Below are 24992 nucleotides of genomic sequence, written 5' to 3'. Positions count from 1 at the left end.
CTGGGATTACAGGTGTGAGCCACCACACCCAGTCTTTTTTTTTTTTTTTTTTTTTTTTAATGCTGACTGTTCCGGTTCACAAGAAGTATGGAGGACACACATCTGGGTGGGACCGGGACATAAAGACTTACATGGTCCTCGGGCATGGACAGGCTGACATTCCCCAGCCACTCTGCCCATTAGGACTGATATAGACATGGAGGACAGCTTTGACATCAAGCCTTTCCCCAGATGCAATCAGAGGTAGGAGAAGTCTCTAGGGGTCAGGATCAAGCCTCCCCCTAACTGTGCCCTCGACCACTTCATTTATTGGGGCAGATCTCTACCCCAGGGCCCTCAAAGCTTACCCAGAACCTTCCCACGGAAGGAAGCTCTGACTTGGGCTAATTGGACAAGTGAAATGAGGTTGAATGAGGCGTCCTCCATGGCCCTTCCAGCTCCAAGGACTGGGAACCTCCAATGCGTTAGGCATCGGGGTGAGTTGGCTGCTCTCTCCCCATAGTGGCAATTCTCCCTTCCCAAGAGGTAAGAGACCCTCGGGAATTGAGGAGTGAAGTGACGCAGAAGTGGGAGGCAAAATGCTTACACAGCTACAGAGCCACCTCCTCACTAGTGGCCTCCTGGGCCACCAGTATCAGTTCCTTCCTCCCTTCAAGAGTCAGCTTAGCCCAGAGGCAGCTTGGTGGCAAAGCAGGGGTGCAGGGGCCTTCATCCTGTGCCCTTCTGCCATGCCACAGCTCTCTCCACTCTCAGCCATCAGTGCCAGTCCAGAGTCCCATGGTGGTTCCTAGGGCCATACTGCCCAGGCTTGCCGCAGGGGTGAATAAATGCTGGTTTGGTCAAATCTGAATCCTGGTGCCTGGCATTCTCAGCCATGCATAGTCTGGGCTCTGCGATTTCATTTTCCCCCACCTGCTCTGGCCCGTATCCACTGTCCCACTCTGGCGGGGCTGCTCTCGATCTCTCCCACGCTGTGCTCAGCCATCTTCAGGCCTTTGCTAGTGCAGGATGCCACATCTGAACCACCCTTCCCTCTACACTGGTGCAGCTGAGCACCTGTGAACTGTCTGTTCTCCAGCGCCCGGCCCCTGTTCGGTTTCCTCCATAAACTTCTCTCTCCCTGCTCTTGCCCAGGGAGCATCCCTTCTCTCTTGCCCAGAGAGTGGCCTTTTCTTTGACTGTTGCCACCACACAGTTCCCTAGCACCCTGCAGGTGAATATCCAATGTTGCTTGGTGCTGACAGTGGATGAATGGATGGACATACAGAAGATAAGTCCTCAGAGCGAGTTAAAGCCGAGCACAGCTCTCTCTTGCATATAATTCCTATGCTAACAAATTGTGCAGTTTCTACGGACTCACCTACAGTCCCGCATGTAGTTGGTGCTCACTTAATGTTTGTTAAATGACTTTATCTCATACGTATACTTCTGTCCTCTCCTACTCAAACAAAAATGCCAAACAAATCAAAAAGTGCACAACTCAGTGAATTTTCATAAAGTGTGTATGCCCACACAATCACACCCGGATGAGAGAGTGGAACATTGTCATCATCCAGGGGCCCTGCCTCTGTGCCCCCTCCCCTAAGGGAGCTCCTAGCCTGAGTTGCATTACTTCTGGAACTTTATATCAATGAAATCATTCTGTTCTGTGTCTGCTGCTTTTGCTTAAGATTATGTTTAAATGATAGAGCATGAGACTGGGCATGGTGGCTCACTCCTGTAATCTCAGCACTTTGGGAGGCCAAGGCAGGCGGATCACCTGAGGTTAGGAGTTCGAGACCAGCCTGATCAACATGGTGAAACCCCATCTTTACTAAAACTACAAAAAATTAGCCGGGCGTGGTGGCGGCCATCTGTAACTCAGCTATTGGGGAGGCTGAGGCAGGAGAATCACTGGAAACCAACCGGGAGGTGGAGGTTGTAGTGAGCTGAGATCATGCCATAGCACTCCAGCCTGGGTGATGAGAGCGAAACTCCATCTCAAAAAAAAAAAAAAAAAAGAGCATGAGTAAATCATAGGTCTAATAGCTCTTTGTCTAGTGAGTAAGTTCTGGAATTTAGTCCAAATTCCTTCATTATTTTCAGCATCTGTGGAGCTCCCTTCTTTGAGTTTTATTATTTTCTACTTCCTTTTATAGGCTCTGCAGAGGACTGAGTGGGGTAACTCCTTGGAACCTCAGCAGCCGGGGAGCGCCGGTCACTTCTTTTTTTTAAAAAAAAAAACACAACAGAGTCTCCCTCTGTTGCCCAGGCTGGAGTGGAATGGTATGATCTTGGCTCACTGCAATCTCCACCTCCCGGTTTCAAGTGATTCTCTTGCCTCAGACTCCCCAAGTAGCTGGGATTACAGGCATGCACCCCCATGCCTGGCTAGTTTTTGCATTTTTAGTAGAGATGGGGTTTCACCATGTTGACCAGGCTGGTCTCGAACTCCTGACCTCAAGGGATCCGTCCACCTCGGCCTCCCAAAGTGCTATGATTCCAAGCATGAGCCACCGCATCCGGCCTGTCACTTCAAACCTTCCATTTCTTATCTTTATTAAATGCTCAAGTCACGTTGGTGGGTAATTTAATACTTTAAGACTTCAGAACTGATATTCAGTTCTTGAAATTTACGTCTGAGATTCTATTCACCACCTCTCTTCTCTTGCTTCCAATGTTTTCTGTTGTGTTCTCTGAAGATGTTTTAAAATTGCAGTATTGGCTGGGCACGGTGGCTCACACCTATAATCCCAGCACTTTGGGAGGCCGAGGCGGGCAGATCATGAGTTCAGGAGTTCGGGACCAGCTTGACCAACATGGTGAAACCCGTCTCTACTAAAAATGTAAAAATTAGCTAGGCATGGTGGTGCACGCCTATAATCCCAGCTACTTGGGAAGCTGAGGCAGAAGAATCACTTGAACCTAGGAGGCAGAGGTTGCAGTGAGCCAAGATTGTGCCACTACACTCCAGCCTGGGTAACAGAGTAAGACTGTGTCTGAATAGAATAGAATAGAATAGGACAGGACAGGACAGGACAGGACAGGACAGGACAGGAACGTCCCATGGTGCTTGATGGACAGGCTTGGGGAGGGAGCAAGGGACAGTGTGTTCTTTTACGTGAGACTCAGGACTCTGTCAGAGTCTTAATCTGATGAGGAATGAGCTTCCCCCCTGCATCTCGCTGTCCTCTGTGCCTGCTCAGGGAGCTTCCGTGACCCTGAAGGGGCTGGGGGTGTCCTGAGGGATTTCCTGCCCACTGGGACTTTCTTCTAACAAGCAAGGGGCTGCCAGAGAGTTGGGGGTGCTAGGGCTGCCTCCTTTCTCTGACCCCTGCCTTTCTGAGCATCTCTGTCCCTTCTCCTTCAGCGAGTGCCTGCCGAGGAGATCACCTATGAGACACTGAAGAAAGCCATTGGTAAGTCAGGGCCAAGGGACTCTGGTTAGAGGGCAAAATGGGGTGGGGTCCTTGGACCTGTTCCTGCAGATGCAGCAGGACCCACCACCCTCCGCAGTGGGATCCAGCACCTGCGTGAAGGGAGAGGCTGGTGTCTTTTGACAAACTCGTCACAGCCACCAAAGCTGCCATTGAATATCCCTGCTCTCCTGATGGGGGTCAGTAGTGGGGCCCTGTGTGGCCCACAGTGGGCAATGCTTTTGCCACTAAGGACAGCTGCCTTTAAAAGTAATCAGTTGGCCGGGTGCAGTGGCTCACGCCTGTAATCCAGCACTTTGAAATCCCAGCACTTTGGGAGGCTGAGGTGGGCGGATCTTAAGGTCAGGAGTTGGTGACCAGCCTGGCCAACATGGTGAAACCCTGTCTCTACTGAAAAAATACAAAAATTAGCCAGGCATGGTGGCATGCACCTGTAATCACAGCTACTCGGGAGGCTGAGGCAGGAGAATTGCTTGAACCTAGGAGGCAGAGGTTGCAGTGAGCTGAGATTGCACCACTGCACTCCAGCCTGGGCGACAGAGCAAGACTCCCATCTCAAAAAAAAAAAAAAAAAAGTAATCAGTTGATAGCTATAGGTAGAAAGCAATTTGGAGTAAATTTTTTTGTTTGTTTGTTTTGGTGAGGTGTAATACAAAATAACAAGCTGGCCAATGGAAGATATTAATAACGAACCATATGAATGTCTATTTAATAAGGGCAGATGATTTTAAAGTGCATTGTTACCCCTCTATCTGGATCATTGGACAACAACAGATTTTTCTAACTGTTGACAAATTATGCCTGTAAATGCCAAACTTTTAAATTTTTGTCATCATTAATGATAGTCTCTCTGAATGTACACATTTCTTGCCTTTTTTTTTTTTTTTTCTGAGATGGAGTCTCGCCCTGTCACCCAGGCTGGAGTGCAGTGGCACCATCTTCGCTCACTACAACCTCTGCCTCCCAGGTTCAAGCAATTCTCCTGCCTCAGCCTCCCGAGTGACTGGGATTACAGGCGCCCGCCACCACACCCAGCTAATTTTTGTATTTTTAGTAGACAGGGTTTCACCATGTTGGCCAGGCTGGTCTCCAACTCCTGACCTTAGACAGTCAGCCCTCCTCAGCCTCCCAAAGTGCTGGGATTACAGGCATAACCTACTGCACCTGGCCATTTCTTGCCTTCTTAAACTGAGTATGGGCCAAGCATGGTGGCTCACATCTGTAATCCCAGCACTTCGGGAGGCCAAGGCGGGAGGATCCCTTGAGCCCAGAAGTTTGAGACCAGCCTGGGCAACATAGTGAGACCTCATCTCTGTTAAAAACAACAACAACAACAACAACAACAATATGATGGACATGTGTGACACACACCCCTTTTTCTTCTTGGTGCTAACTCATCTTGGATACCAAGCAGCATGTGTAGAAGCCTTAAACTAAATGGCCTCGGGCTGCCCTGCCACACGTGTTCCATGTTGGCTTGCATGGTCTATGTGGCTTTACCATTGTCAATGTCCCTTTTCTTTTTTTGTTTATTTTTGAGATGGAGTCTTGCTTTGTCACCCAGGCTAGAGTGCAATGGCGTGATCTTGGCTCACTGCAACCTCCACCTCCCTGGTTCGAGCAATCCTCCTGCCTCAGCCTCCCAAGTAACTGAGACTACAGGCATGTGCCACCACGCCTGGCTAATTTTTGTATTTTTAGTAGAGAGGGGGTTTCACCATGATGGCCAGGCTGATCTCGAACTCCTGACCTCAAGGTATCCTCCTGCCTCAACCTCCCAAAATGCTGGGATTACAAGTGTGAGCCACCATGCCCAGCCTCAATGTCCCTTTTCAAAATACCCACAGAGTACTCAAAGGACCAACCGTTCAGGACTTTCAATTTAAGACTCCTGGTGGGAGAGCAGCTACTTGGGGCTGTAAGAGCCCCGCTGAAAGGGCCTCCCACATAGTTCTCAAATTCTTACATGAGGAAGAAGGCTGAGCCCTCAGGCAGAATCAGGAAGAGGTCCCACCTTCCAGGGCCAAGTGAGGGCACCGCACCTCCACGCCACTGTCCCCTACTCTTCAGAAGAGGGGAGAGCCCAAGCAATGCTCACGGACAGTGCTCCCTGGAGGAGTCCCTCCCCTTCACCTCAGTAAGCAGGGCCTGTCACTAACCCAGCTCTCTGCGTCGCAGTGGACAGCGTAGCAGTGGAGGAGCAGGAGCGTGAGCGGCGGCGGCAGGTGGTGGAGAAGTTCCAGAAGGCACCCTTCGAGGAGATTGCTGCACACTGCGGGGCCCGGGTAAGTGAAGCGTGACATGGGCGAGTCCCTGGGAGCCAAGTCAAGACTGAATTTGGATCCAGGACAGGATTAAGTTCCTAGGAGATCTTGGCTCTTTGACCACCAACCTACCCCACCCCCACCCCGCCAGACATCAGGGCTTGTATTCCAATGCAGGGAGCTCTGCTGTTGCCCTGCCAGGCTTTCCCCCACACCCTGGCGCTGCATTGCTCCCCCATGAACCAAAAGACTTGGGTGTTTGTCTTGGGTCTCTCTGAGACCTCACACTTTTCACATAAGGAAGAAGTCCTGAGCTGAGGCATCTGTCTGGCAGTCAGATCATGCTCACTGTGGTCCTGACAGCAGGCACGTGAACAGCACTCACTGCGGATGACAGCTTCTTCTATTGATGAGCCGCTTTCATTCTCATGATAACTCCATGAAGTTGGTGCCATTATGATCCCCATGTTACAGAGTGATGGGAGAGGGGTGTGTGGCAAAGGAAGATGGTCAACGTTGGCAGCAGGACCCTCTTCCAACCAGGGTACCTCAGCAGGGGGATGGAACAGCCAGGCCTTGGCAAAGAGATCAGAGAGAGAGGCAGCTGAACATGTAGAAACGAGGAGCCATGTCTAGACTGGAGGGAGGAGCTCAGACAATCCTGAAATTGATTCTATGCTGGGATTTATTAGCCCCGAATGTCAAGCTTAGTAACAATGAAACATAATTGTAAACATTCAAAATCTACAAATAACCTATTCTCCCAACAAAATATAATATGTATAAATATTTTATATATAATATTCATATAGAAGTGTGTGTGTGTGTGTGTGTGTGTGTGTGTGTGTGTGTGTGTGTGTGTATATATATATATATATATATATATATATATATATATAAAACACATATAGATTTTCCTGGGCCTGTGTTGTTCTAACCTGTCATCCCACTTTGAGAGGGATGCCCATGTCATGAGCTAGGAATCAGGGCCCAGTCACGGAACACGTGCAGTCCCACTCTCTGCATTCATTAACCTCATTAGAGCCAGAAGTAATCAGAGATCATCTCTAAGCCACCAGTTTTGCAGAGCTGCTCCTTGCCAGTTAGAAAAGAGCTGGCACAAGCTGGGCGCAGTGGCTCATGCCTGTACTCCCAGCACTTTGGGGGGCTGAGGCAGGCAGATCACCTGAGGTCAGGAGTTCGAGACCAGCCTGGCCAACATAGCAAAACCCCATCTCTACTAAAAATACAAAAATTAGCCGGGCATGGTGGCAGGCACCTGTAATTCCAGCTACTCAGGAGGCTGAGTTGGGAGACTTGCTTGAACCCAGGAGGTAGAGGTTGCGGTGAGCTGAGGTCATGCCACCGTACTCCAGCCTGGGTGACAGAGCAAGACTCCTTCTCAATTAAAAAAAAGAAAAGAGCTGGCACTAGTGCAGTCTCCCGACTCCGTGCCCAGCAGCCCCTACTGCCCCATCTTAAGGAGAAGGACCTTCCAGAACTGCCTGCTGATGTCCTCCCTGGTGATTCTGAGCCTCTGTCCTGTCCCCAGCCAGCCTTCAGTAGGTGGCTTTCCCTGATCCAAATCTGCAGTCCGGGTCCAGTGGATGAGTGCTGGAGCGTGTTCACCTCTGCCTGCCTTCCTAAGGCTGTGGCTGCCTTGTACCTCCAGCGTATACTCTGGACACCCTGAGCCAGCTGGCAGAGGTTCTGGGCCCCCCACCCCTGCCAGCTCACTTCTGCCTGTTTGTGTCTAGGCATCGCTGCTCCAGAGCAAACTCAATCAGATCTTTGAAATCACCATCCGGTAAGTGACAGCCCTGGGCAGGGGACCCTGACCTCTGTGGCCCAGTATTGGGGTTCCTCATCCTGAGTCCTTCTCTCACCCCTGTCTTCCCTTCTCTCCTCCCCACCTCCTTCTACCACTGCAATCTCTATCCCCTGGGCTGGAGTCAGCCACCAACTCTAACCCTCCCTAGACAAGGAAATAGAGACCCGAGAGGGAAAGAGGCTGCCTCAGTGAAACCTGAAAAGATGCCAGAGTCCTAGTGTTCCAGGCTGGCACTTTCTAAAGCAGCAGTGTCACTGCGGAGCCTGCAGGGAAGCTTGACTCCAAGCTGTAGATTCTAGTAGAAGGTGGAATCCTGGGAACCTGTGGAATGAAGGGGTCTCTGGTCCCTGTGCAAAAAGAAACGCAAGTCATCTACTCTGTTTGGTTGCACAAGTGGGATCCTAAAATTCTCTTTTCATGCCTTTCTCCCCACGTGTTCCTGCCCCCTAGGCCCCCACCAAGCCCATCAGGAACCATCACTGCAGCCTACGGTCAGCCGCAGAACCACTCCATCCCCGTCTACGAAATGAAGTTTCCCGATCTGTGTGTATACTGAATTCCAAGAGCCGGAGCTCCTCAAGGAGATGGGGTCTGAGGAGGGGCTCACCTCACGCCCACCCCGACCACATGGAGATCTGGCTGGGATCTCTGAGAAAACGTCACCTTGGATGGCAGCGCCTCCCAGGCTAAGCCAAAGTGGAGACTCTCCGATCCTTCTTGGCCCTCCTACCTCCTCCTCGTCTTCCCTGAGGGAGGTCTCACCAATCAGCGTCTCACCTGTGCCCTCTTTGTCTTCTCTTGTGTCAGCCAGGGGCAGAGAATCGTGGGGTGTCTCTCAGGAGAAGCTGGGGAGAGGGGGCTGAGAAGCTCCTGCTTGGTGTTTTGAGTGAAAGGCATGTCCTCCCCAGGGGAGGGAACTGGATGGAGACTTGGTTGGTGAGAGGAAGCTAAGGACTCTACTCCCCTGGGAAAGGAAGCTGAGATGGGGATGGCTCTCTCCTCCCTGGCACTCCCCCTGCTCCCCGCCCATGTCCCTGCTGTGTCTCACTCTCTTGCTCATCTCCCAGTTGTCTGTTCATGTTTCTTTCTACTATTAATGAATGCTGAGCCCTTATAACAGGAGCTGGGGTGGAGACACCACGAGGGGTCGGGGGACAGCAAAGGGCAGGAAGCAGGATGCAGGGCTGGCAGGAGGTGGGCCCGTGGCATCAGCAGGCCCAGCGGGCGAGTGTGGTCCCTGTAGCAGCTTCTCACCTCCTTTGTTCGTAAGGAGCTTGTGTTGGCCTCCCACAGTCCTGTCTGCTGGATGTTTTTCAGAGTTGGGTTCTCTCTCTTTGATGTCTTTCTTCTGAGGGTCCCAAGGTGTTCCTGGAGCCTCTGGGTTGAGGAAAAGCAGAGCAAGATAATCTTGGAGGGGAACTGCAGGGTCCCCAAGATTTGCCTACATCACCTCCTATGGAAAAGGCTCCCAGCCTGACCTGGGTTGTAGGAGAGTGGGGAGGGTGGGATGAGTGGCATTTTGGGGCTCAAGGATATCAGAAGCCAACTTTTTGGATGTTCCGTTTGAAGAAAGAAGGATCTAACACCTAATATTGGAATGATTTCTTTACTCTCTGGACAAAGTGTGGGACATCAGCACCACCTGGCAATGCTTGTGGCTTGGGAGGGGCCGTGGAGACCCCTTTGGGTTCTGGGTTCCTGTTTTCCTGGTGTGCCGTCTATGTCTCTGTGTAATGAGGATGTGCAGAGAGGAGCTAACGCGGAGCTGGGCAGAGCCATCCAGGAGGCAGTTTGCTGCCTTCTTTGCCAATTCCCCTTCCCGGCCCCTCCTCCAGGTGCCTTTGTGTCTCCCAGGGTGCCACTGACAGAACCTCACCTGGGGCTCCTCCCATGGCAGTGTCGTGTGGTCCAAAATTGCCCTTTCCTTCTCCGTTAGTCACATTTCCCGTAACTCCTCCGAGCCAACATAACCTACAGTAAGATGTGAGTGTCAGATGTTCTCTCCCTGGAGTCTGCTTTCCAAAGGAGGCAGGGTGAGTAGATTTCTTGATCCAAAGGAATCCATTTTTAATTTTTTTTTTCTAGAGATGGGGGTCTCACTATGTTGCCCAGGCTGGCCTCGAAATCCTGAGTTTAAGTGATTCTCCCGCCTCAGCCTCCTGAGTAGCTGAGAATCCCTTTTTAGGGTACAATTTCAGGCAGTGTGGCATGGAATCAGAAGCAGGCTGTTTCTCCTAAGGGGAGGGCAGGCTTCTCAGGATGGCCTCAGCTCATATTCCCACGTGTGGTGCGCACGGATGCGCAGGGAGGACCTGATTGTTAGGTGGATGTATTTTCCAGAATCGGGGAGAGACTGAACACGAGCATTTCCCATTAATAGGTACAATAAATGTCTTGGAGAAGGGGCTATTTGACCCTCATTCCCATAGTTTCGGCACTTCAGATGGAGCTCTTCCCTGTGGTCACCATCTCTGCTGTGGGCACGCGGCTTTTTTTTTTTTTTTTTTTTTGTTGAGACAGAGTCTTGCTCTGTCGCCCAGGCTGGAGTGCAATGGCGTGACCTTGGCTCACTGTGACCTCTGCCTCCTGGGTTCAAGCGATTCTCCTGCCTCAGCCTCGTGAGTAGCTGGGATTACAGGCGTGCGCCACCACACGTAGCGAATTTTGTGTTTTTAGTAGAAATGAGGTTTCACCGTGTTGGCCAGGCTGGTCTGGAACTCCTGATTTCAAGCGATCCGCCCGCCTTAGCCTCTCAAAGTGCTGGGATTACGGGCGTGAGCCACTGCTTCTGCTTGGCACGCAGCTTCTGAATGGCCTGAGTGAGGGCAGGGCCCAGGCATGGAGGCTCCTGCACCCCCAAGGCTTTTTGGCTGTGCTTTATGGCCTCTGGCTTATACTCAACCCAATTTTACAAGCATGAACTTAGACTTCTCTTTAGTATTTATATATTTAAAAACCAAGTTTAAATTAACTCAAACTTGACAGCAACCAACCTCTGAAAGAAACTTTAAAGAAAATTGAAATCTTGAGCCACAAACATGTTCTTTCCTCACTAGCTCCTCCCAGGTTTTATCCTGCGCCCAGCTTGGATGAGAGACCCACTGTTTCTTGGGCCTACTTGACATTAGGGTTCCCCATGGCAGCTTCATCCTGAGCACTGCCTGTGAGCCCTGGTTCTGGGACTTGGCAGTCGCCTCCCTGGAGCATCTTTCCAGAGCCAGCATTAGAACCAGAGACCCCCAGATGTTTCTGCCCCTCATCCCCATCCTGTGAATAGAGAGACAGAAAAGGTGCAGGTTCCCATTCTGCATAGATTCTGCTGTTCCTCTCCATCTGTCCCAGGCAGCTTTTCCTTTCCATCACTGTCGCTTAGCAAAAATGTGCTTCTTTTGAAGAACTGGTCATTTTTTGAGTGCCCTCTTCTCAGTTTCGTTTAAACTTACACTCAGCAGAGTGTTGGGTTGTCCGCTGACATGGAGTAGAACCTGGATTGTGGCCAAATAGGCCAGAATCAGAAAGGTGAAGGTGAGTGTGATAGTAGGTAATCTCACCCTAGCACAGGCCCTGGGAGAGAGGCAAAGCAGTTTGATGGGATCTGGAGGGGAGGGAGGTACCCTGGCCCTTTGTCTAGCATCAGTGAGTCCTGCCCTTCCAAGCCCCTGGAGGCTAGTGGCACTGCATTGTGCCCCTTTTTGCCACCCTTCTCTGATGTGATTTTGAGCGAAGAGGAGTCAGTAAGCCCATTGAGACCGGCTGCTCCCAAAGCCCGAGGACTCTAGCTCTGTGGGGAAGGGCTAGCATTGGTCAGGACTCTGCTGACAGCACTGAGTAGGCAGGAATGTATTTGAGATTTGGAAGTACTGTTAATTTGGTGGAGTCAGGTGAATGGATAAGAAGCAGATCTGCAGAAAGCATCAGTGTGGTCCCGAGGCTCCCTCTGTTTTCCTTGCCATGGAGTCCCCAGCGCCTTGTGCCTGTTTCCATTTCCCTCTCTCTTTGAAAAGTAGAAACAGTGGTTTCTTGACTCCTAAACAGCCTCCTCACTATAGAAGGAGCCTGAGCAGGTCAGAAGAACTAGAAAAGTCCTCAGATACCCCCCTCTGTCCAGCCCCCTTTCCCATACATAAATATAAATGGATGAGCAGGAAAAGAGGAGGCCTGGACCCACTAAAGTACTTGAAGAAGCACAAGTGTCGTAGATGTGCCGCCCTTTGCCCTGGGTGTTCTAGATCCCATAGAACACGTTTCAGCTGGACTAAGCATCAGAATAGCCAGGGGTTCTTCTGAACAGCTCAGGCCAGACCTCTGGGCTCCTCTGGGGGCCCTGGGACATGATGGCTTGCAGTTTCCATTCCATTGTCCCCAGGCCTCCTGACCTGGTGACAGAGAGTGCCCTAGAGAAGTGAGTCTATTATTCCTCTTCATGACCAGAAAATGGCAGCTGGCCAGTTGGGGTCCTGTGGGAAAGAGCTAACCTGGGCTGTTAGGTAGATACTAGGTTTAAAGGTAGACAGGGAGATGGCATCATCAGGGCAGGCCAGGCCCACTTCCTGTGACCCCAGACCTTGGCAGGCGGGTCGTGCTGAAACCAGGCACCTCCCTCACACCTGGGGAAAGGTTTAGGGCAACATGTTGCCTCTTCATCCCATTAACCCTAGAAATCTTCTGGTTAGAGTGGCCCTTACCCCACATCTGGCCTAGGTCTGAAGACTGCAGGATAGTCATGATGGGCCCATCCTAGAGCCTGGCTAGCTGGAAGACGGGGTATGGCAGGGACAGGAGGGCGGCAGGAAGGGCTTTGTGGCCCTGCTGGGGCCCCTTTAGTCCCAGCCTGGCTGGCCAGGTCTCCTGTACTTCAGGGGACCATGGGGCCCCCCAAGCCAGTCACCTTCCCCTTCCAAGCTCTCCCCCCATGACTATAGATTTCTGGCACGTGGAGGCAGAGTTGTGAATCCACAAATGCTGTAGCCCATACCTCGTAATGTGTGTGTGTCCACTTAGAGCCTCACAACCTGGCTGTGTGTGTGCATGTGTGTGTAGTATAGTTTGTAATTGACAATATGTGTATATAATAGCTGGTGTATTTATATGTGAGTGCAGAATTAGTGCCCGTGGCGGTTTTGTGTATTTTAAACCCATTGAATTGATTAGTTTTATTTTAGGGAAGTGGAAAGGGGGAGTGGGAGAAGTATAGGAAGAAGGATTCTTAGCAAAATCATTCTCTAGGACTATTAGTCGCGATCTCTCAGTGAGCCATCATGATGCCCTTTTCAAATAAATGTTAATGTTGTCACCACATGGCTGTCTGTTTGATTTCTTTAAAGTAAATGGTTTTTTTGAGAAGCAAACGGGATCTGAAAATACCAACAGTATACCACTGACATTTAGCCACCTCTACCAACCATGACTTTACCTCTCAGAGGGAGAAGGTGTGGGGGAAAGGAGGCTACCAAGATGGAAACCTCAGGCCCAGCATGCCCAGCATGGGAGCATCCTCAGGAAGGCCTAGGCCATTATTCATTCTAGCACATTCCATGTAAGCCATACTGGGGAACACCTTGTCTTAAGAATCTGGCTTTCTGGCCAGGCGCAGTGGCTCACGCCTGTAACCCCAGCACTTTGGGAGGCCAAGGTGGGTGGATCACTTGAGGCCAGGAGTTCCAGACCAGCCTGGCCAACATGGTGAAACCCCATCTCTACTAAAAATACAAAAATTAACTAAGCGTGGTGGCGGGCGCCTGTACTCCCAGGTATTCGGCAGGTTGAGGCAGGGAAATCACTTGAACCCAGGAGGCAGAGGTTGCAGTGAGCCGAGATCGCACCAGTGCACTGCAGCCTGGGTGACAGAGCGAGACCCTGTCTCAAAAAAAAAAAAAAAAAAAAAAGAATCTGGATTTCTGACTCACTGCATATCAAAACTTCACAGGGAGAATTCCCAATTATTTTTTCATTGTCAACTCCCAGAACATCAAAATAACACGGGGTACATATGTCAGTGCCACACACAGAGGCTTCCCAGTTGGCTTTACTCTATACTGCCCACTGGTCTATCTAATGCATTTGACATCTATGTGTGCATCTCTGTGGTAAATCTCATGTGAATTGTAAATGTGTAACTGTATGTAAATGTGCAAACCTGTGGTCCCAGCATTGTGACAGCACTATGGGGAGATACAAAAGAAACACACACCTGGCTTCTGCCCTTGCAGAGCTTGGAATTTTCCTGAGAGTAGACAAGGCATGGATGCAACAAGGAACTTGCCATCCGAACTGGACAGTATGCCCTCCTGTGCAGAAGGCGCTGATGGCAGAAACACTGAAAATGAACAGGGCACCTGGCAGAGGTGCCCCACAGAGGTGGACATGAGCCTGAGCGAGACAGTTGCATTTAATATGGCAAAGGAGCCGGGGGCGGTGGCTCACACCTGTAATCCCAGCACTTTGGGAGGCCAAGGTGGGCAGATCACCTGGGGTCAGGAGTTCAAGACCAGCCTGGCCAACATGGTGAAACCTCATCTCTACTAAAAATACAAAAATTAGCCGGGCATGGTGGCATACTCTTGTAATCCCAAGATTTGGATTATTTAGAAGAGTTTATTTGGAAGGTTGAGGCAGGAGAATTGCTTGAACCCAGGAGGCAGAGGTTGAAGTGAGATGAGATCACGCCACTGCACTCCAGCCTGGGTGACAGAGCGAGATTCCATCTCAAAAACAACAACAACAAAATGGCAGGGAAAGGTGGGGAGTTCCAGGCAGAGGGTATAGGAGGATGCGAGACCTGTGAGGAGACCAGCAAGTGTGAGGCAGCGCCTTCATCCGGGGAAACTTGGGAAGCAGGGTTTGGTAAGGAGAGAGTGCCCATCTACAAGGGCCCTGCCCACCATGCTTAGTAGTTTGGAATTGGCAGAAATTGGGGTGGGGGCACTGTTTTGACTCTTGAGCCTGGGACTGTGGGAAAAAGCAAGATTTTGTGTAAACTAATATGAAGAATTCATATATGATGGGCTGGGGAGAGCGGCTGGAGACTAGGAGACCAGTTGGTTGGGAAGCTGTTATCAGAGAGGCCTGGGGGAAGTACTAAGGATGAGGAGAAGGGCTGGAGCTGAAACATGTGGGGAGGGAGGAGCTTGGGCACAGCAGGAGGGGTCAGAGGGCCTCAGTCAGGGCTTAAGCCCTAAGGGCTGGAAGAAGCAACTGCGTAGAGTATGTTGTATTAAACAGATGTGTGTCTCCATGAGTGTGTGTGTGTGAGAGACACCGTATGTTTGAGCCTATCTGTGAGTAGCCTGGGAGTGAAATTGGAACTGACACCAACTCTCAGCTCTCACACTTAGCTTCTGTGATAAAAAGATTATGTCCATTTTCTCCTTTAATCTTCACAATAACCCTCATACTGGGAAGGGAGGGGTAGATGAAAGAACTAAATTTTGGAGAAGTTCAGAGACTTGCCTAAGGTCCCATGGATTGCAAGGAGCAGTCAGGACTCAGTTCCCCGGAGACATTACCAAGACTTCTCACCTGACAGTCCAGAGCACTCCCAGGCGTGGGCAGGCCTCAACCTGTCCAACTGGCTTTTGGAGGTGGACGGGAGCCGGGGAGCCCCTGAGCGCCCAGGGTCACTCCTGCAGGAATCCTGTCTTTACACGTGTGCTAGCTGAGCAGTCTCCCACTCAGTGAAGTGTGTGGAAAATACGGCCATCCTAGAGGTGCTGGAGCCACCCTGAGCCTTCACCCAAACTATCTGATCCCTTGAAGATCCATTTGGGGGTGGGGGCAGGAAGCACATTTTCCTTTCACGCTAAGTCCTGTGAAATATCCTACCACATGGAAACCACTGTGCTCCTCTGATCCATGCTGCTGTTATTTGACGGCTACGTATTTTTATTTTATTCACACAGTTTACATTAAAAGTCAGAGGTGGATGTAAAATTTGAAAGGTTTTATTTCCTAACTACAGGCAGCTTTAAGAGGCTGATTATCTGCCACGACCACCACCCCCAGGCTGGGAAGCAGCAGCAGGGCAGGGGAGAGCAAGGGGCTTTGGGGTCGACCTCCTGGGGAGCGTAGCCCCGGGGCCCCGCTGTGCCCTCACTCGCCCTTCTTGTAGGCGTTCTTGATGATGGCGTTTTTGAACAGCGTCACCAGGGGCGTCTGGCTTTTCTCGGAGGTCATGAAACCGCCGTAGCGCTTGTCCTTGGGCGGGCTGCCCCAGCGGAAGTGCTCCATCCTGTAGGGGCCCTCGTCCTTCTTCTCGGCCGCCACCAGCAGGTTGTGCTCCAGGTCGGCCCGGGCCCCGGCGCCGTCATCGGCAGGGCCGTCGGGGCCATCTCCCTCCCGGAGCCGCTGGCCGGTCGGCTCCCTCTTGAACTCCAGGGGGAAGGCCTCGGCCGACTCGTCCTCGGCGCCATTGGGGTACACCTTCACCGGGCGCCGCTTCTTGCCCACCGGCTTGCCCCAGCGGAAGTGCTCCATGGAGTAGGAGCGCTTGCCCTCGCGCGGGCCCGGCTCGGCGCCATCGCTGCGGGGCTCGGGGCCGCCCTCAGGCAGTGGGCCGCGGTCTTCGCCCGCTGCGACGTCCTCGCGCTTCTGCCCTGCGCCGCTACCGCTGCCGCTGCTGCTGTTGCGGCGGCCAAATCGGTCCCAGCGGAAGTGGCCCATGACGTACTTCCGGGGGTTCTCGGTCAGAGGCTGCTCGTCGCCATTGCCTGGGAACACCGGAGTCTCGGCCGAGAGGTCGGGCTTGCAGGCCCGGATGCACTCCTGGGGGAAGACGCGAGGGCATGAGGGCAGCCCGTGCCCTGCACCCCGGCCCGGCCGCCGCGCCCGTCACTGCGCCTAGGCCCTGGCCGCCCTCGCCACGTGCCGAGGACACAGGGCACAGTGTCGGGCGTGTCAAGCGTCGAGGCCTTCCTACAGAGCAGGTCTGCCCACCTGCTTTCTTGGCACTCGTGGGCATCTAAGATCTTGCCACCGCCTCTTTTGTCCCATCCCCTGCATGCTTCTGCCTGGCAACTGCAACACACTTCCCATCCCATTCAATGGTTTGTCTAGCCGTCTAGCCACCCCTAGCTTTTGTGAACAGGACCAAAGTCTTAGTGTTATATGCCTGACATAAACGAGTGGCTCCAAGAAAGGCAGACGGGTGGTAGTTGTTGGCACTTAATGAATATTGAGGTCTGGGCACGGTGGCTCACACCTATAATCCCAGCACTTTGGGAGGCCAAGGCTGGCAGATCACATGAGGTCAGGAGTTCAAGACCAGCCTGGCCAACTATGGTGAAATACCATCTCTAGTATAGATAAATAAATAAGCTGGGTGTGGTGGCGGGCGCCTGTAATCCCTCCTACTCTGGAGCCTAAGGCAGGAGAACCGCTTGAACCCGGGAAGTAGAGGTTACAGTGAGCCAAGATCACACCACTGCTCTCCACACTCCAGCCAGGGCAACAGATCAAGACTCCGTCTCAAAAAAATAAATAAATAAAAAGAATATTGAATACATACATATGGTTTAATTCAAGTCCAGAAGGGGAGTGGGGCTGAAATTCGGGGGATAATCTCTCCAGGTGATAGAAGTCTGGCTACTAGGGCCCATATTTTTAAACATATTTTTAATAATGCCTCAACCTGCGTGAACCTGGGAGGTGGAGCTTGCAGTGAGTGGAGATCGTGCCACTGCACTCCAGCCTGGGTGATAGAGCAAGACTCCGTCTCAAAAAAATAAAAATAAAAAATAATGCCTCAACCTTACCTCAGTGATGGAAAACATACTTTATGCCCTACCCCAGCTCCATCTCTGCACTAAGCCTCCAAAACTGCACCTTGGTTCTTTCACGACTTCTGAGCTGATTTCTGAGAGATCCACCAGTGAGCTCTGGTGCAAGCTCATTTCCCTGTAACCTCATTCCGACTGGAGGGAGGGGTGGAAAGCTAGCGTTATTTCCATTGCACTGTCTGTGGAACCTGTGTCTCTGCTCCTTGTCCCTAGAGGACTCAATTGTGGTACATATTAGCTTAGGAAAATGGCTGCATAGGCTGCAGCCTTGAGTTTTCAGTGATAAAAAGATGAAAAGCTCACTGGCTGCTGTCTTTCTTGGGAACAGCAAAGGAGAAAATAAAAGGATCCTACCCACTCTGTTGAGCTGGACATTGCCTACTCCAGGTGTTCAGAATTACAACTCTGTGGAACATTAACAATGGAAAAAACTAATTTACACTCCCCTCCCCTGGACAGATAGTGAAACAGGAGACTCAGAGTGGTGATAGGACCTGGTCAATGTCCCACAGCTCACAACTGGGTCTAGAACCCATGGGTCCTGACTGTGTTCAGTGCACCCTCCCTGGTGAGCTGTGCTGTGGGTGTCTCAAGTCAAGAGACTCTTGGGTCTTTCTAAACTGGAACTCACAGAATCCCCTGGGCTCTTCGTTTCTATTTTATATTACACATGAAAACTGGTCTGTGTCTTTGAGGACCTCATTCTCTCTTCACCTTAACTCAGTTTCTGCATTGACAAAATACACAGAATGTAGTTATGTACATTCCACCCTCAGCACCTGCCAGGTGACGGCAACAAGATTAAAATCCCAGTCACTGACACTAACAGTATGGGAGTTTTTTCGTTTGTTTGTTTCGTTTTGTTTTGTTTTGAGACAAGGTCCCATTCTGTTACCCAGACTGGAGTGCAATGGTGTGATCATAGCTTACTGTGAGGTCAAACTCCTGGCCTCAAGTGAACCTCCCAAGTAGCTAGGACTACAGGCACATGCCACCACATCTGGCTAACTTTTTTATTTTTTGTAGAAGTAGGGGGTCTCACTATGTTGCCCAGGCTTGTCTTGAGTCCCTGGGCTCAAGCAATCTTCCCACCTTAGCATCTAAAAGTGCTGGGATTACAGCCATGAGCCATCTCGCCTGGTCTCAGTGTGCCTTTTAATCTCTGGATTTGGCATCATTACTCATTTATGCCCCCCAACACACACACACACACACACACACACACACACACACACACACACACACACACACACACACACACACCCCACAGGCAGATACGTACACCCTGTGGTGACCTGGAGGGAGCTCCTACCTGACACAAAGGGCCTTCACATGCTCTGGAAAGACTGTAGAGGAACACGGCAGAAGGCCAGTCCTCCAGAAGAAACATGAGACATTTGGCACCAATTAAAGAAAAAAAACAAAAAGTCCCCTGGTTTTTCCTTCTTCCAGAGATGATTTGAGGAACTACCTGGCTGGTTTTGCAACCGGTAGTAGATAAAAGGGTAAGAAATATGGAATGAGAATGGCAAGTGATATGAGCTTCTTAAAAAGGAATAGTTTGGGAAGCTAAAGATTTAAAGTACAGAATAGATTGAGGGGTCCATTATTGCTCTTATAGCACCATCTCTAGCTTAAAGGGTTCAAGGTCTCCATAGAAGGTGGGGCAAGAAGTAAGGATAACCAAGCAGAAATTGTGGACTCAACCCCTCTCCCTGAAGCTGCTTCCTTCCCTCATTCTTTCTCCCATTTCTTACTTCACTGCAAAGTTTCGCTCCTGCCCTGGGTTGAATCACGCCTATCACTGGGAATGAATTTCCCTTTCCCCACACCCTTTTCTTTTGAGCTTTCCCAGCTCCAGTCCCATCTAATGTCTAAGCCAAGATAGCAGTCATGGCCCACGTACCAGCAGGTTGCTTTCCGTGGTGAGGTCCTGACACTGGCTGCTCTCCAGGCACCAGCCACGCACTTCCATGGAGGCCTGGAGCAGCAAAGCCAGCAACAGGGCCCCCGAGCGGCTGCAGCACGATCTCGGCATCTTCCAGGCAGGCTGAGGCTCTGCAGAAGCAAACAAGATTGGTGGGACCCCTGCAAGGAGCAAAACAATGTTGGCCACTCACCAGGAAGGACCTTGAGCCAACATTAACAACACACTCTCTTGCGGAGTTAAAGGCATTTTAAGGACAGCAGCAATGCTGAGAAAGGAGGTGTGCAGTAGGGTGGTGGTATAAGTTGTGATAAGGAGGAGGGAATGGACCTGGGTAAACTGTGACCATTTCCCTGTTATCTTCTATTAAAACAAGACTTCTAAAAAGGTTAAGGGTGGAAGCTATTTTGGGGATTGTTTGGTTCAGCTCCTCCTATGAGAGATGGGAAAATTGAAGCCCAAAGAAAGACAATTACTTTAATGTTCATGACAAGGTAAGGCTAAGCTCCTAACAGAGAACTTTCCTATTTCACTACATTAAGTTGTAGTTCTAACATGCCAGATCTAAGGGAAAAACAGAGGACTTGGGAAAAACAGAGGACCCTGAAATTCCTGCTCAAGATGGTCTTTTCCCTTTTTATTCCACCAGGATCCTATCATTCCTCTGAAACTCTATTTCCTATGAATATTAGGTTGACAGAAAAGCAAATAAAACCACCAGCCAATTTAGGCAGCATTTCGAGCAGCCTGATTTGATGTCCTGCACACAAATTACTCTGGTGATCACTATTATCCAGACTCCAGTAACTTTGGAGAGCTTCGTTTTTAAAGTGGATCTCAGTTCTTTGAAATCTGGCTCATCTTCTGAACACATCACATGTCAGATGTCTTGCTCTCTAGATCTCTCAAATGTGGTCTGAAATGGCAGAATTTGAAGAGGGTGCAGGTGTGGAGGGAAAGAGACCAGAAGAGAATTACCTCCTGGTGGAACAGCCACTGAAGATGCTTTTGGAGAATCCAGAAAGTGCCTGTGGGCAGAAGCTGAGGTCAAGACACCAGGGGACAGTAAGGAGGGGGCATCTATGGTGCCTCTAGTCCCTTGTGCCCACCCCTTTCTCCAGCACTACCCTCGCACTGCCAAATTTCCCTTAACCAGGTGGGCCCCCTGAAGCCACCTCGAGGCCGGAGATCAGCTCACCACCAACCCTACAATCATTTTGGATTTCAGAAGATCTTCTCAGCCAGCTGCTAAAAAGAAATGTAATTAGATGAGAAAAGTAATTCACATTAAAGTGTGGATGACTAAGTGTCTCGTCACTCCTAATGAACGTTGGCATTTTAAAATAAGTTTGCCTAAAATAAATCTCTCATTTGGGGAGGCGTGGGCCAAATCTTTTTTATATAGGGGAGGCTTTGGAAGTGAAAGTCCTCTGAAGCGCTCATTTCTACTTCAGGAGGCCACTTCCTTCTCTCTACCCCACCCTCGCCCTATTCCCCAGGCGCTGGGCCAGCACAGGGCTAGCTTCTGAAGGGTTGCTGGGCAAGGCTGAGCATTTTCAGAGCAGCCGTTAGATGGCGCTGGCAGCCAGTGACTGGCCAAGGGGCGCTTCGGCTAAAGGGGCAACTGAACAAGCTTTGGTCAACCTTGGTGTCCTCTCCTGGCTCCAAGGGACAGGCTGTTCCCATTGTAGCCTGCCAGTGATCCAGTTCAAGTACACAGCCCGAACTTGGTGGACCAGGCAATTAGATTAAAGCTCCAAGTTGACCACAGCACATTTAGCTCTGAAAAATGCCCAGATGTTAACGTCACAGAAAAATGGTAGGTACATATGTCACCAAATGCAAATGTAAAGTAACATATTAGTAAAGAAAAAAATAAAATCATACAAGTCTGATAGTTCCCTCAATTATATTTCAATTCTTCTCAAAGATAACTACTCTGGAGTGATTTCCATTTGCTAGAAGCAATGACTTCAGGCCTTCCTGGAAAGCCCCAGAGAGCATTTCCCCTCCTTATGCCCTGTGTGCTGTGTTATACAATGTGGTAACATATTCACTCCCACCCTCTCAGAGCTTATATTCTGTTGCTAAACTGGTTAGTTGGCTGCTATTGCTAAAATTTCAGATTCTTTCCTGAAAGATGGTCTTGTGTTTGTATTGTATATTTTGCTTATGTGTATGTGTATTTGCTTATGTGTATTGTATATTTTGCTTATGTGTATGTGTATTTGCTTATGTGTATTTTCAGTTTTCTACAATGAACAAATAGTACCTTTTGTGTCATTTTTAAAGCAACAAATTATTGGGGAAATATCAAATGTTGTGCTTTTTTAAGTAGGGAAAGTATTATAATCCAAAAATGGAAAGCTCTGGAAAAATAGAAACTTGAAATTTGCTCATCCTGAGATTAACTTTATAGTAGAACTACACTTATTAGAACTTCATAAGTGTGAGGGGCTCTCTATGAGCTCAACAAATCATTTTGTTTGTTACTCTAAAACTGCATGCTGGCCATGCCCTTTTATAAAGATTAGAGGAGCACAGGGGCCGAGTTTTGTCCTTACACCATGACATACATGCATCAAGTCCTATAACAAAAGCATCAAAGGAATAGTAAGTCATTAAAGTGGCCATAATCTGTGCATAGTTTATAAACTGACACACACACACACAAATCCACACACACTTTTATTTTCCTTGGCTCCTTCCAGCCATTCTGTAAGAACCCTCCCTGCCCCATTTAAACATGAAGAATTTGGGGAATCCAAATGCCAAGTGGACTGTCTCTCCTTCGCTGGAAACGCCCCTTACCTGAGCCTTGATCATTCCAAATGGTTGCCCGTGCCCTCAACCCAGGATCTGCGCCATAAACGGTCCACCCCTGGTTCTGTTGAGGGCATCCGAAACTAGACAGTGCGTTTCAGGACCCAGGACAGCTCCCGCACCACCCACCTGTTTTTAACCCCAGCTAGGTCTTGGAGAGAAGAGACTCAACTATTCTGCGTTGTAATTGAACCAGTTATCATGTAATTATCATAGCGCGGCCACCTCGGGTGCGCTAAGGTGGACAAGGAAACAAGGATTCAGGGGTCTGAATCCAAAAAAATCTGGAAGGCAGGGAGTTCCTTATGACTTTTATCCTTTTCTCTGCTGCCTCGTTTCCAACATTAATTTGCGATAGCGTGTATGGAATTTGACTTTCAAGAAGTGACACCTATCCTGGAAACTGGGAGCAAGAGATACTAAAAGACCGGCTGGCCGGGGGCGGTGGCTTGCACCTGTAATGCCAGAACTTTGGGAGGCCAAGGCGGGCGGATCACCTGAGGTCGGGAGTTTGAGACCAGCCTGACCAACATGGAGAAACTCCATCTCTGCTAAAAATACAAAAATTAGCGGCCGTGGTGGCGCATGCCTGTAATCCCAGCTACTCGGGAGGCTGAAGCAGGAGAATCGCTTGAACCCGGGAGGCGAAGGTTGCGGTGAGCAGAGATCGCCCCTTTGCTCTCCAGATTGGGCAACAAGAGCGAAACTCCGTCTCAAAAAAAAAAAAAAAGAAAAAAGAAATAAAGAAAAAAGAAAAAAAAGACCGGGCTGTCCCAAGACCTCCCAGCAAGCGCTCGGAGCCTCCGGACCGCCGCGAGCCCCTGGGGGAGCGGAGGCCGCCGGCTGCCTGGAGACAGCGCCTGCAGCTTCGCGGCGGTCCGCCCAGGAGCCGGACGTGGGCCCTCCAGCTCAGCTGCTGGCGGCTTCTCACGCCGCAGTCGGCGAAGAAAGTTTGTCGAGAACTCGGGACCGCGGAGAGCCAGAGGCGCCCAGGTCCGCCTTCGGAGCCGGAGCCGGCCGACTGCATCGCGAGGACGGGGACAGGGGATCCCGGGGAAAGAGCGCGGTTCCCCCACGCTGCGCCCTTACCTGTCTCGGGAGGCTGCTCTCTGAGGGCGGGGACGCTCGGCGGCCTCTCTCGGTCGCTGCTCTTCTTCCCCTCCTTCGCCGCCGCTTGGTCCCGCGCTCCTCTGTCCTTATATACTTGCCGAGCTCTCCTGGTGGGCGCGGGACCTTGACCTTCCCGGCAGCACAAGGAGCAGCTCCCCGGGCCCGGGGAAGGGGGGCCGCGGGGCGTGGGAGGGGGGCTTCCAGACGGGGGACGCGCGCAGAGGAGACGCGCCTGGGAAGGGGCTGGAATTAGCACTGTCCTGCCGAAGGCGCACCTGGCCGCCCGCCCTCAGGAAGAACTTAATTATGGATGGCGTTGGGTCTCCGCTTAGGACGGGCGGGAGGCTTAGCACCCCGGTGTGGGGCAGGCCGGGCAGCCTCTGAAGTCGTTGAGGAGAGGCTGAAGTTACCTGCGTGCGTGCTGGAGCTGGCATCTGCCTGGTTCCCATTTGGCGGTAAATATCACCGCAGACGGAGTGTGTCCGTCTGCACACGGGGAGGCCTCCGATTTCCCCATTGTTTGGAAACTGTGATGTGGAAGTCGTGGGGAATCACATTCTCTCTGTTCCACTTTGGGGAGGGGAGGAGGGAGCAGAAGTCAGGAGCCGTCTTATGGGTGTGAAGGTGAGTTGCACTGCTCCCCTGGGGCCTGCTCTCCAAGGGCCTAGTTTAAGGGAGGCTCCCTTCTGTGTCCCAAGCCTCAAGGAAAAAGTCCTGTTAACTTAAACCATTAAATGGGGAGAGAGTGATGCTGTGAAGAGCAGCTCAAGTGCTTTCCCTGTGGCCTCTGATCCCTCCCTTTGCCATGAGCTGGCAGGGTGGTCTGGGGACTCAGACAATTTTCAACATCCCCCTTGGCCCTGGAGTTCTGGCTTGGCTTTAGTTCCGAATGTCAGACCAGAGAGAAGAGTACAGCACTCAAACCAAGCTAAGAGACTCTACCTTAACCTGGAGTAAATAAACAAAACCAAATTGTGCCACGTGGTGGGTGTGGGAGGGAGTATTGGGACTAAACTGGACTTCAAATCAAGACACTTGCTTAATCTGCCAAATGCCAGAACTTTCCTGATTCCCCATGAGATGCTCTTTTAGACTCCAGGACTCTCTTGTGGATTCAGCTTTTCTGGTGGCATTGCCTTTACATTCAGCAATCCTTTCCCTTTGGACCACAAGAGAGATCCAAGCTCCTTCACAGTAGACAAGGCGCTTCATCACCCGGCTTTGACCCCTTTCCTGGGCCATTTCCCAGTTCTCCACCTTGCATCCAGGCACTTCAGTATCCACAACATTCACACTGCTAGAACATGGCTTTCTTGGGTCTCCATTGTCCAAGCTGTTCCCCCAACTAGAACATCCTTCCTCTCTCCAGCCATCCAGGAGCTTGACTCACATCAAGATGTAGCCCATCCATCTGCCCCTGTTCTCTGAAGCCCTCTTTGGCCACTTTTCCTACCAGGGGCATGAGGCATGACCTCCTCTGCCTTCCACAGAAGTCTATCCCCATCTTATCAGTGCAAGTGGCTTGCACTAATTCACTTCTGTCCCCATTTTTTTATCTTCCATCCACCCCATGACCACCATCAGGTTTGTAAACTCTTTCAAGCAGATGGTGGTTTTGCCTTATTTTACTTTGTGTTATTTTTGTAACTTCAGGAGGCTGCTGGTGGCAGCAGATAAAACAAACCAGGAAAAATCCAAATAGACCCAACTTCTTTAGCTGGGTTCCTTCTTTCTTTTCTTCTCTCTCTCTCATTCTGTTTGTTTGTTTGTTTGTTTTTGAATTAGGGTCTCACTCTGTTGCCCAGGCTGGAATGAAGCAGTGTGAACACTGCTCACTGCAGCCTCCAC

The 24992-nt window shown here is 50.7% G+C and overlaps 2 protein-coding genes across 3 annotated transcripts in view; one reads left to right on the top strand and one right to left on the bottom strand.

Moving 5' to 3' along the window:
- EFR3B (EFR3 homolog B) overlaps positions 1 to 12807 on the top strand; it is a 119069-nt gene extending 106262 nt beyond the window's left edge. For both annotated transcript variants that reach the window (XM_054475691.1, XM_063648886.1), the window contains 4 exons: positions 3350 to 3398; positions 5595 to 5701; positions 7438 to 7487; positions 7962 to 12807. In XM_054475691.1, coding sequence (XP_054331666.1) covers positions 3350 to 3398; positions 5595 to 5701; positions 7438 to 7487; positions 7962 to 8067 — 312 coding nt within the window. In that variant the 3' untranslated portion in view covers positions 8068 to 12807. The remainder of the gene's footprint in view (positions 1 to 3349; positions 3399 to 5594; positions 5702 to 7437; positions 7488 to 7961) is intronic.
- A 2628-nt stretch (positions 12808 to 15435) lies between these two features.
- Positions 15436 to 23237, bottom strand: POMC (proopiomelanocortin). Its single transcript, XM_054475689.2, has 3 exons — positions 23124 to 23237; positions 19191 to 19342; positions 15436 to 16271 (listed from the first exon to the last, which is right to left on the bottom strand). The coding sequence occupies exons 2-3, from the start codon at positions 19320 to 19322 to the stop codon at positions 15600 to 15602; spliced, it is 804 nt and encodes a 267-aa protein (XP_054331664.1). The 5' UTR covers positions 19323 to 19342; positions 23124 to 23237; the 3' UTR covers positions 15436 to 15599.
- Positions 23238 to 24992: the final 1755 nt, after the last annotated feature.

This window comes from Pongo pygmaeus, chromosome 12 (assembly GCF_028885625.2).
Source record: "Pongo pygmaeus isolate AG05252 chromosome 12, NHGRI_mPonPyg2-v2.0_pri, whole genome shotgun sequence".
Lineage (NCBI taxonomy): Eukaryota > Metazoa > Chordata > Mammalia > Primates > Hominidae > Pongo > Pongo pygmaeus.
The sequence above is the reverse complement of the archived record's forward strand: the minus strand, read 5'-3'. Positions and strand labels throughout refer to the sequence as shown.